Raw genomic sequence first — 13172 nt, forward strand, 5'->3', positions numbered from 1 at the left:
TACAAGATCATGAAGTCAGGTAATTTATTTATTTCATTCATTCAGTCGTATTTATTGAGTGCTTACTGTGTGCACAGCACTGTACTAAGCACTTGGGAAGTACAAGTTGGTGACATATTTAATGTCGGTCTCCCCCTCTAAACGCTGGGGCAGATACAAGATCATGAAGTCGGTAATTTATTTATTTCATTCATTCATTCATTCAGTTGTATTTATTGAGCGCTTACTGTGTGCACAGCACTGTACTAAGCACTTGGGAAGTACATATTTAATGTCGGTCTCCCCCTCTAGACTGTAAGCTCAGTTTGGGGAGGGAATGGGTCTGTTTATTGCAATTTTATAATCTCTCAAGCGCTTAGTACAGTGTTCAGCACACAGTAAGTACTCAATAAATGTGATTGAATGAACTGAATTAATGAATGAAAAGTCAGAGAGACAGAATCCCTGCCCCATGTAAGGCTCACTGACTAAGCGGGAGCCCACTGTTGGGTAGGGACCATCTCTATATGTTGCCAACTTGTACTTCCCAAGCGCTTAGTACAGTGGTCTGCACACGGTAAGCGCTCAATAAATATGACTGATTGATTGATTGATTGAAAGAGATCATGTATTTACTCCTCATTTTACAGGTGAGGAAACCAAGTTCCAGAGAAGTTGAGTGACTCGTCCAGGGTCACCTGGCGGGGAAGTGGTGGAGCTGGGATTAGAACCCCAGCCCTCTGAGTCCCAGGCCCGTGCTCTTTCCTTATAGACTGTGAGCCCACTGTTGGGTAGGGACTGTCTCTATATGTTACCGACTTGTACTTCCCAAGCACTTAGTACAGTGATCTGCACACAGTAAGCGCTCAATAAATACGATTGATTGATTGATTTCCACTAAGCCACGCTGCTTCCAAGGCCATGCAGCGTCCTGAACTGCCCCCATAGAGCTTTCTTTGGGGCTGGGCTTAGGGTGAGGGCCATTCCATTAAATCTATTCCCTCCCTTTCGGCAAATGGGCAATCAATCAATCAATTGCATTTATTGAGCGCTTACTGTGTGCAGAGCACTGTACTAAGCACTTGGGAAGCACAAGTTGGCAACATATAGAGCCAGTCCCTACCCAACAGTGGGCTCCCCTCCTTCCTCTCCCCCTCCTTCCCCTCTCCATCCCCGCCGCCTTACCTCCTTCCCTTCCCCACAGAACCTGTATATATGTATATATGTTTGTACATATTTATTACTCTATTTATTTTACTACTCTATTTATTTTACTTGTAATAATAATAATAATAATAATAATGTTGGCATTTGTTAAGCGCTTACTATGTGCAAATCACTGTTCTAAGCGCTGGGGGGGGATACAAAGTGATCAGGTTGTCCCACGTGGGGTTCACAGTCTTAATCCCCATTTTACAGATGAGGGAACTGAGGCTCAGAGAAGTGAAGTGACTTGCCCAAGGTCACACAGCAGACATGTGGCAGAGCCAGGATACGAACCCATGACCTCTGATTCCAAAGCTCGTGCTCTTTCCACTGAGCCACACTGCTTCTGTCTAATCTATTTTATTTTGTTAGTCTGTTTGGTTTTGTTCTCTGTCTCCCCCTTCTAGCCTGTGAGCCCGCTGTTGGGTAGGGACCGGCTCTAGATGTGGCCAACTTGGACTTCCCAAGAGCTTAGTGCAGTGCTCTGCACACAGTAAGCGCTCAATAAATACGATTGATTGATTGATTGATTGATTGATTGATTGATAGAAGACCCTAGGAGGTCCTCCCACAGACAGGGCGGGGGCCAGGCGGTGCCTGGAGGCGCATACTACCTCCTGACAGTGGCACGGCACGCAGTGATGGAGCACGCCAGTGTGGCGGTGGCTGCCTATCCATCACCCTCTGGGACACCGTGCTCCCAACCACGAAAAATGGGCCTGGAGCGACACTGGAAGCTATACTTAATAATAATAATAACGGTGGTATTTCTTAAGCACTTAATATGCCTAAGCAGCGTGGCTCAGTGGAAAGAGCACAGGCTTTGGGGTCAGAGATCATGGATTCGAATCCCGCCTCCACCACATCTGCTGTGTGACCTTGGACAAGTCACTTAACTTGCTAGACTGTGAGCCCACTGTTGGGTAGGGACCGTCTCTGTGTGTTGCCAACTTGTACTTCCCAAGCGCTTAGTACAGTGCTCTGCACACAGTAAGCGCTCAGTAAATACGATTGATTGATTCTCGGAACCTCAGTTCCCTCATCTGTAAAATGGGGATGATGACTGTGAGCCCCACGCGGGACAACTTGATCACCTTGTATCCCCCCAGCGCTTAGAACAGTGCTTTGCACATAGTAAGCGCTTAACAAATGCCATTATTATTATTATTATGCACCATTCGTTCAGTCATTCAATCGTATTTATTGAGCGTTTACTGTATGCAGAGCACTTTACTAGGCGCTTGGGAAGTACAAATTGGCAACATAGAGAGACGGTCCCTACCCAACAGCGGGCTCACAGTCTAGAAGGGGGAGATAGAGAACAAAACAAAACATGTGGACAGGTGTCAATATCATCAGAACAAATAGAATTAAAGCTAAACGCACATCATTAACAAAACAAATAAAATAGTAAATATGTACAAGTTAATCAGGTTGGGAATAGTCCCTTTTCCACATGGGACTCACACTATTAATCCCCATATTCAAGCAGCAGCGTGGCTTAGTGGAAAGAGCCCGGGCTTGGGAGTCAGGGGTCATGGGTTCCATTCCCAACCCCGCCACTTGTCAGCTGTGTGACTTCGGGCAAGTCACTTCACTTCTCTGTGCCTCAGTTACCTCATCTGGAAAATGGGGATGAAGACGGCGAGCCCCACGTGGGACAACCTGATTACCTTGTAACCGCCCCAGGGCTCAGAACGGTGCTTGGTCCATAGTAAGCGCTTAACAAATGCCATCGTTATCATTATTATTATTCTCTGCCTCAGTTATTTTTTTATGGCATTTGTTAAGCGCTTACTATGTGCAGAGCACTGTTCTAAGCGCTGGGGGGGATACATGGTGATCAAATTGTCCCACATGGGGCTCACAGTCTTCATCCCCATTTTACAGATGAGGTCACTGAGGCTCGGAGAAGTTAAGTGACTTGCCCAAGGTCACCCAGCAGACATGTGGCAGAGTCGGGATTCGAACCCATGACCTCTGACTCCAAAGCCTGTGCTCTTTCCACTGAGCCACGCATATATATATATATAACAAATATAGCATATATATATATAGCATATAGCAAATATAACAAACAAGCATATATACATATAATGATATTTATATATATTTTGTTATATATATATATAACAAATATCATTATTCTTATTACAGATGAGGGAACTGAGGCTCAGGGAGTCGTGGCGGAGCTGAGATTAGAACCCAGGTCTTCTGACTCTCGGGTCCGTGCTCTAGCCCCGAGGCCACGCCGCTTCCCTGACTTGGAGCCTGCACACTGGAAGTTTCGGGAGCAGGAAATGCCCGGGTTTGTTCCGCCTCCAGATCCCTGTGACCGAGGAGTCCTGGGAAGCCGGAATACAGATCCGGCCTAAAAGTTCAGGCTGCTTTTTCGTATTTAATCGTATTTATTGAGCGCTTACTGTGTGCAGGGCTGCTTGCGGGTGGACGGGGAAGCTCACGCCAACCCCAGCTGGATTTCGTGATTCATTCAATCGTGTTTATTGAGCGCTTGACGGCGGGGCAGGGCTACAGCTCCGGAGCAACGGAGGACTTCTTCTAGACCGTGAGCCCGCTGTTGGGTAGGGACCGTCTCTAGATGTTGCCAACTTGGACTTCCCCAGCGCTTAGTCCAGTGCTCTGCACACAGTAAGCGCTCAATAAATACGATTGATTGATTGATTGATTGAAAGGAGCCGGAAGCCTGGCTCGGATTTAAGCTGAGAGATGAGAGCGAGTTGGAGAAGTCATTCTCTAGCGACCCCAAAGCCGATGACCCTTAATTCGAAACGCCTGGTCTTGTCCCCACTTACCACTGCAGAGATATTTTCCTGGTAAACTGAGGGTGGAATGAAACTTGAGAGACTGATGGTGGCAGTGGCTTCCAGCACGGCAGCGCTGAGGTAGAACAGAGCGGCGATCGAATGGTAAGCAGCGTCCTGAACGTGGAAAGAAACAGAGCAAAAGTGGTTTGCCGGCGGGACTGTTGGAAGCAGTCCACTGCTCTCGTGTGGCACTGCTGATGATTAATCGTTAGAATTATAACGCTCAATCATAGCGCTCAGTTATATAATTATAGCGCTCAATAAATTATAGCGCTCAATAAATACGACTGATGATAATTATGGTTCCTGTTAAGCGCTTACCATGCGCTCCTAGACTGTGAGCCCACTGTTGGGTAGGGACTGTCTCTATATGTTGCCAACTTGTAATCAATCAATCAATCAATCGTATTGATTGAGCGCTTACTGTGTGCAGAGCACTGTACGAAGCGCTTGGGAAGGACAAGTTGGCAATATATAGAGACGGTCCCTACCCAACAGCGGACTCACAGTCTAGAAGGGGGAGACAGAGAACAAAATAAAACATATTAACAAAATAAAATAAATAGAATAGATATAATAATAATAATAATAATAATGGCATTTATTAAGCGCTTACTATGTGCAAAGCACTGTTCTAAGCACTGGGGAGGTTACAAGGTAATCCGGTTGTCCCACGTGGGGCTGACAGTCTTCATCCCCATTTTACAGATGAGGTAACTGAGGCACAGAGAAGTTAAGTGACTTGCCCAAAGTCACACAGCTGAGAATTGGCAGGGCCGGGATTTGAACCCATGACCTCTGACTCCAAAGCCCGGGCTCTTTTCCATTGAGCCACGCTGCTTCCCGTGTACAAGTAAAATTAATGTAAAAAACAAGTAAAATTAATAAATAGTAAAATATACTTCCCAAGCGCTTAGTCCAGTGCTCTGCACACAGTAAGCGCTCAATAAATACGATTGAATGAACGAATGAATGCCGTTCTCAGCTCTGGGGTAGATACTAGTTAATCAGGTCGGACGCAGTCCCTGCCCTACACGGGGCTCACAGTCCAATCGGGAGGGAGTAGGATTTAATCCCTATTTTACGGATGAGGTGACTGAGTCACGGAAAGGTGAAGTGGCTTGCCCAAGGTCACACACCACACCCATGGCAGGGGCAGGATTAGAACCCAGGTCCTCTAACTCCTAGGCCAGTGCTCCTTCCATTAGGTCCTGCAGCTTCCCAGTTGTTACGGGAATATGGCTCCCGGTATGAGTGGCAGCCATCAGTGGTACTTATTGAGTGCTTACTGTGTGCAGAGCACTGTACTAAGTGTTTGGGAGAGTACAATATAGCAGAGTTGGTAGATACTCCATCCCCTGTGCACAAGGAATACGTCTGGTCTGGTCATCGCATCTCCAATGGTCAGAACTGGCCCAGAGAGAGGCTGGAAAAAACTACTGATCTCAACAGTACTGATGAGGTGGGTGAGAACTATACTGGACACCTGCAGGGAAGCAGCATGACCTAGTAGAAAAAGCACAGGCTCAGGAGTCAGAGGAGCTGGGTTCTAATCCCCCTCCACCACTGGTCTGCTGTGTGACCTTGGGCAAGTCTCTTAACTTCTCTGGGCCTCGGTTTCCTCATCTGTCAAATGGGGATTCGATACCTGTTTTCTCTTTGAATCAACTCAACGATATTTATTGAGCGCTTACTGTGTGCAGAGCACTGTACTAAGCATTTGGGAGAGTATAATACAACAATAAACCCCCATCCCCCTCCCCCTCCTTCCTCTACCCCTCCTCCCCCTCTCCATCCCTCCCCACCTTCCCTCCTTCCCTTCCCCACAGCACCTGTATATAGGTATATATATTTGTTCGTATTTATTACTCTATTTATTTATTTTACTTGTACATATCTATTCTATTTATTTTATTTTGTTAATATGTTTGGTTTTGTTCTCTGTCTCCCCCTTCTAGACTGGGAGCCCACTGTTGGGTAGGGACCGTCTCTATATGTTGCCACCTTGTACTTCCCAAGCGCTTAGTACAGTGCTCTGCACACAGTAAGCACTCAATAAATACGATTGATTGACTGAATAAACAGACAAATTCCCTGCTCACAACGAACTTACTTGGACTGTGAGCTCCATGTGGGATAGGAACTGTGCCTAACCTGATTTTCTTGTTGTCTATCCCAGCACTCAGAACAGTGCGGACACACAGTGGTGCTTCACAAATATCTCGATTAGTATCATTATTCTGTACCTTATTCTGTCTCTGTGAGTCTCTGGCTCTCCCGTCTCTCTCTATATGTCTCTGCTTCCGTCCCTCTGTACATGTCTCTATCCCTTTGTCTTTCTGTGTCTCTGACTCTCCCTGTGATCTCTCGGTCTCATCTCTCTCTGCTTCTCTACCCCTGCCTCTGTGCCTCTCCACCTATTTAGACTATGAGCCTAATGTGGGACAGGGACTGTGTCCGATCTGATTACCCTGTATCTACCCCAGCGTTTAGTACAGTGCCTGACATGGTAAAAACTTAACAAATACCACAGTTATTATTTCTCACCATGTGTGTATGTGTCTGTCTTTTTACTAGGGCAGCCATTGACAGCCACCCATAATATTGGACACCATTTTTCTGACAAACATCCCCTACTAACGTACATTCTCTAAACTCTCTCTCTCCCCCTCTCCCTTTCCCTCTCTCCCTTTCCTCCTCTCTCCCTTTCCCTCAATCCCTTTCCTCCTCTCTCTCCCCCCTCTCCCTTTCCCTCTGTCTCTCTTCCCCTCTTTCTCCCTTCCCCTCTCTCTCCCTTCCCCTCTCTCCCTTTCCCTCTCTCCCTTTCTTCCTCTCTCCCTTTCCCTCTCTCCCTTTCCTCCTCTCTCGCTTTCCCTCACTCCCTTTCCTCCTCTCTCTCCCCCTCTCTCCCTTTCCCTCTGTCTCTCTTCCCCTCTGTCTCCTTTCCCTCTCCCTTTCCCTTTCTCCCTTTCCCTCTCTCCCTTTCCCTCTCTCCCTTTCCCTCTCTCCCTTTCCCTCTCTCCCTTTCCTCCTCTCTCCCTTTCCCTCACTCCCTTTCCTCCTCTCTCTCCCCCTCTCTCCCTTTCCCTCTGTCTCTCTTCCCCTCTCTCTCCCTTCCCCTCTCTCTCCCTTCCCCTCTCTCTCCCTTTCCCTCTCTCCCTTTCCTCCTCTCTCCCTTTCCCTCTCTCCCTTTCCTCCTCTCTCCCTTTCCCTCACTCCCTTTCCTCCTCTCTCTCCCCCTCTCTCCCTTTCCCTCTGTCTCCCTTCCCCTCTCTCTCCCTTTCCCTCTCTCCCTTTCCCTCTGTCTCCCTTCCCCTCTCTCTCCCTTTCCCTACCCTCCCTGCCACCAGGGCACAGTCCAGACTGGCTGACAACGCCACTGTCTGGAAATAAAACTGGATTAAAAGCCACCCTAGTCTCAATCTGTTTCTCTGACTCTAGCGGTCTCTAGCTCTGTTTTTCTCTGTCTCCTTCTCTGGGTCTCTTCCCTAACTTTTTCTCAGTCTTCTTCTCCCCACCTCTCCTCCGTCCAGTCTTAATAATAATAATAATAATAATATTTGTTAAGCGCTTGCTATGTGCCAGGCACTGTACTAAGTGTTGGGGTGGATACAAGCAAATCATCCTTCTAGACTGTGAGCCCACTGTTGGGTTGGGACCGTCTCTATATGTTGCCAACTTGTACTTCCCAAGCGCTTAGTACAGTGCTCTGCACACAGAAAGCGCTCAATAAATACGATTGAATGAATGAATCCCCATTTTACAGATGAGGTACCTGAGGCACAGGGAAGTGAAGTGGCTTGCCCAAGGCAAAACAGCAGACTTGTGGCAGAGTCAGGACTAGAACCCAGGACCTCTATCCACCACACCATTTTTGCCTTTATTTCCAAGGCCAAACTAGCTCATGGGGTGGTGGTGTGGTCTCCTGGAGAGGGCTGGGGGGTTAGGGGAACTGGGTTCAAGTCTTGCATTGATCGTTTTTGTGACATTGGGTAAACCAAATGACCTCTCTGAGCCTCAGTTTATCATCTATAGAATGGGGACAAGAATATCTGCCCTCCTGGACATGTGTGGTGAGGAGAAATGAGCTCATACGAGTGACAGAACAGTGGCCTCTTTAGAAGAGGGTCGCAGCAATTCCTTTTATGAGGAGGAAATGATTATTTTTGTACCACATAATTATAATGATAATTCTGGTACTTGTTAAGCGCTTACTATGTGCCAAGCACTGTTCTAAGCACAAGTTACTCAGCTGGACACAGTCCCCATCTACCAGGGGGAGGAAGAGGAGCAGAAAAGCAAGAACTTCAGGTGTGGGGAGATTTAATGCAGTTTAAGTGCTTATTACATGCAGACTGCAAGCCCTTATGGTCCGAGACCAATCTGATCTATCAACCCTGTTGTACTGTACTTTCCAAGGTGCTTAGTACAGTGCTCTGCACACAGGAAACCCTCAATAAATGCCATCAGTTGCTTAATAATAATAATAATAATTGTGGCATTCATTAAGCACTTAATATGTGGCGAGTACTGGAATTGACACAAGATGATCAGATGGGATACAGTCCCTAATCAGATGGGATACAGTCCCTTTTCTTCATGGATTTCACCATCTAATCAGTCAATCAACCAATAGTATTTATTGAGCGCTTACTGTGTGCAGAGCACTGTACTAAGCGCTTGGGAAGTCCAAGTTGGCAACATATAGAGATGGTCCCTACCCAATAGTGGGCTCACGGTCTAGAAGGAGAGAGGAAGAACTGAAACTAGCTCAAGGAAGTTAAGTGACTTGCCCATGGTCACACAGCAGGCTAGTAGAGGAGCCGGGATTATTATTATTGATAATAATTGTGGTATTTGTTAAGCGCTAACTACGTGTCAGACATTGTACTAAGCACTGGAGTAGATATAAGGTAATCGTGTTGGATCCAATCTTTGTCATCATCATCATCATCATCAATCGTATTTATTGAGCGCTTACTGTGTGCAGAGCACTGTACTAAGCGCTTGGGAAGTATAAGTTGGCAACATATAGAGACAGTCCCTACCCAACAGTGGGCTCACAGTCTAAAAGGGGGAAACAGAGAACAAAACCAAACATACTAACAAAATAAAATAGAATAGATACGTACAAGTAAAATAAATAAATAAATAGAGTAACAAATATGTACAAACATGTATACATATATACAGGTGCTGTGGGGAAGGGAAGGAGGTAAGATGGGGGGGTGGGGAGGGGGACGAGGGGGAGAGGAAGGAAGGGGCTCAGTCTGGGAAGGCCTCCTGGAGTAGGTGAGCTCTCAGTATGTCCCACATAGGGCTCACAGTCTTCATCCCCCTTTTAGACTGTGAGCCCACTGTTGGGTAGGGACCGTCTCTATGTGTTGCCAACTTGTACTTCCCAAGCGCTTAGTACAGTGCTCTGCACACAGTAAGCGTTCAATAAATACGATTGATTGATTGATTCGTCCCCTTTTTACAGATGAGAACGGAGGCACAGAGAAGTGGAGTGACACACAGCATACAAGTGGAGGAGCCAGAACCTTCTGATTCCCAGGCCCGTGCTCTACCCACTGGGCCACACCGACTAGAACCCAGGTCCCCTGGCTCCCAGCCCCGTGCCGTTTCCAGCAGGGCCCGGTTCTGATCAGGTGCCTTCCCTTGACGAGCATGCCTGCTCACGGCCGGCTGCCTGGAGTCCCCCCCCAGCCCCGGCCCCCAATCCCACTTACCAGGGTTATCCAGGAAGGGTTTCCACCATGAGCTCCCATAAAGTACAAGAAGAGCAAACACGTGGTGATTACAAAGCAGAAGACGGATACGAACATCACCCAGCCTTGTAAGAGGGGAAGGGGCACCCTCGAGCTGGCCACCAGGATCCAGACCAGGCCGCCGAACACCTACATAACGAAGGGAGGGAGGGAGAGAAAATGGACACGGAGTGAGATTGTAGGCCGGACGGGTCGGGGGCCAGGGAAACCGAGACCCCCAGGCGGCTCCCGATGGCCCCGCTGGCCTCATCCCAATTTCTCCCCTGGCCACGACTCTACGCCTTCCAGGAACTGGAGAACGGGTTGGGTCCGGATTTCCTGGGACACTTGGTCAGGTCAGTAGGTGGGGACGGAACGGTACGGGAAGAACTGGGCAGGGAGGCCGAAATCCCAGGCCGGGAAGCCTTTCCGGCCGGATCGTCTCCCCTGCCCTTCTGGAGGCGGTTCACCGCAGAACCGCCTCCTCACGGCAGCTCTCAGCCAAACGTTAATCCCAACGAGGAACAGGGCTGGACTAGAGAATCTGGGCTCGAGATTGCCCCGGCCGGATCGGTAAACAGAGAAGTACAGTACAGAGAAGCAGCGTGGCTCAGTGGAAAAGAGCCAGGGCTTTGGAGTCGGAGGTCATGGGTTCGAATCCAGGCTCCGCCACATGTCTGCTGTGTGATCTTGGGCAAGTCACTTAACTTCTCTGGGCCTCAGTTCCCTCATCTGTAAAATGGGGATGAAGACTGTGAGCCCCACGTGGGACAACTTGATCACCTTGTATCCACCCCCAGTGCTTAGAATAGCGCTCTGCACATAGTAAGCGCTTAACAAATGCCATTATTATTATTATTATTATTATTATTATTATTATCATTATTATTAAACTTTTGCGTGGTTCGGGCCAGGAGAAAAGAGGCGATCGAGGCCGAGGCCCTGCCAGACGGACCCTAGGGGCCCTCCGGCCTCCATCACTAAATCCTCTGGGTTCGACCTTCACAACATTGCTAAAATGTGCCCTTTCCTCTCCATCCAAACTGCTACCACGTTTCTACACTTATCCTATCCCGCCTTGATTAGCCTATCTGCTTCCTTGCTGACCTCCCTGTCTCCTGGCTCTCCCCACTCCAGTTCACACTTTGCTCTGCTGCCTGGATCATTTTTCTACAAAAACATACAGGCCATGTTTCCCCACTCCTTGAGAACCTCCCGTGGTCGCCCATCCACCTCCTCATCAAATAAAAACTGCTCACCCTTGGCTTTAAAGCTCTCCATCACCTTGTCCCCTCCTACCTCACCTCACTACTCGCGTACTACTAACCAGCCCGCACTCTTCACTCCTCTACCACCCTTCTCACTGTACCTCCTCTCCCCCTCCTCCCCATCCCCCCCGCCTTACCTCCTTCCCTTCCCCACAGCACCTGTATATATGTATATATGTTTGTACGTATTAATTACTCTATTTATTTATTTCTTTATTTTACTTGTACATATCTATTCTATTTATTTTATTTTGTTAATATGTTTGGTTTTGTTCTCTGTCTCCCCCTTTTAGACTGTGAGCCCACTGTTGGGTAGGGACTGTCTCTACGTGTTGCCAACTTGTACTTCCCAAGCGCTTAGTACAGTGCTCTGCACACAGTAAGCGCTCAATAAATACGATTGATGATGATGATGATGATTACTCTATTTTACTTGTACATATTTATTCTATTTATTTTATTCTGTTAATATGTTTTGTTCTCTGTCTCCCCCTTCTAGGCTGTGAGCCCGCTGTTGGGTAGGGACCGTCTCTATATGTTGCCAACTTGGACTTCCCAAGCGCTTAGTACAGTGCTCTGCACACAGTAAGCGCTCAATAAATACGATTGAATGAATGAATGAATGTACCTCAAGCTCATTTATCTCACTGCTGACCTCTCGCCCACATCCTGCCTCTGGCTCAGAACACCCTCCCCTCAGGGATGGACAGGGGAGAGTGAAGGGGTTGGATGGTCCATGCTGGGTCACTGGAGGGGCAGAATAAGAGGTATTGGATGGTCCATCCCTAATCATTCAGTCATTCATTCAATCGTATTTATTTATTTTTTTTTTTTAATGGCATTTGTTAAGCGCTTACTATGTGCCAAGCCCTGCTCTAAGCGCTGGGGGAGATACAAGGGGATCAGGTTGCCCCGCGTAAGGCTCACAGTATCAATCCCCATTTTACAGATGAGGGAACTGAGGCCCAGAGAAGTCAAGTGACTTGCCCAAAGTCACACAGCTGACAAGTGGCGGAGCCAGGATTAGAACCCATGACCTCTGGCTCCCAAGCCCGCGCTCTCTCTGCTGAGCCACGCTGCTTCTCGTATTGAGCGCTTGCTGTGTGCAGAGCACTGTACTAAATGCTTGGGAAGTACAAGTCGGGCAACATATAGAGACGGTCCCTACCCAACAGCGGGCTCACAGTCTAGAAGGGGGAGACAGACAACAAAACAAAATATATTAACAAAATAAAATAAATGGAATAGTAAATAGTAATCATGAGGGTGAGGGTCCGGGGGGGGTCCATCAGCAGGTGGTTTCCTCAAATCTGGGTGCCCCAGAGCCCGAGGGATGGTCAGAGCCTGGGTCAATGAGAAGCAGCGTAGCTCAGTGGAAAGAGCCCGGGTTTGGGAGTCAGAGGTCATGGGTTCTAATCCCGGCTCCCCCACATTCATTCATTCATTCAATCATATTTATTGAGTGCTTACAGTGTGCAGAGCACTGTACTAAGCGCTTGAGAAGTACAAGTTGGCAACATATAGAGACCGTCCCTACCCAACAGTGGGCTCTCATGTCTGCTGTGTGACCTTGGGCAAGTCACTTCTCTGAGCCTCAGTTCCCTCATCTGTAAAATGGGGATGAAGACTGTGAGCCCCATGTGGGCCAACCTGATCGCCCTGTATCCCCCCCAGCACGTAGAACAGTGCTCTGCACATAGTAGAGAAGCAGCGTGGCTCAGTGGAAAGAGCCCGGGCTTTGGAGTCAGAGGTCATGGGTTCAAATGCCGACTCCGCCACTTGTCAGCTGTGTGACTTTGGGCAAGTCACTTCACTACTCTGGTCCTCAGGTACCTCAGCTGTAAAATGGGGATTAAGACTGTGAGCCCCCCGTGGGACAACCTGATCACCTTGTAACCTCCTCAGCGCTTAGAACAGTGCACATAGTAAGTGCTTAATAAATGCCATTATTATTATAGTAAGCGCTTAACAAATGTCATTATTATTATTATTATTGGGACTTGGGTGCTGTTCTTAACATTCTCTCATTCTCTTGTTTCCCTCAGGTATAAGTCGACACCTGCTGCCCAGCAACTATCTACACGGCCAGCGTAACCGTGCCGGCCCGTATGGGGTGTTCCCTTCCTGCAGTGTGGACCGGCTGA

General features: G+C 48.0%; 1 protein-coding gene across 1 annotated transcript in view; it reads right to left on the reverse strand.

Annotated features, from left to right (window-relative positions):
• Positions 1-13172, reverse strand: part of MAL (mal, T cell differentiation protein) — a 42919-nt gene that overhangs the window by 2424 nt on the left and 27323 nt on the right. The window contains 2 exon segments of the mRNA XM_038747341.1: positions 3999-4124; positions 9743-9910. Coding sequence (XP_038603269.1) covers positions 3999-4124; positions 9743-9910 — 294 coding nt within the window.

Source organism: Tachyglossus aculeatus, chromosome 1 (assembly GCF_015852505.1).
Source record: "Tachyglossus aculeatus isolate mTacAcu1 chromosome 1, mTacAcu1.pri, whole genome shotgun sequence".
NCBI classification, from domain to species: domain Eukaryota; kingdom Metazoa; phylum Chordata; class Mammalia; order Monotremata; family Tachyglossidae; genus Tachyglossus; species Tachyglossus aculeatus.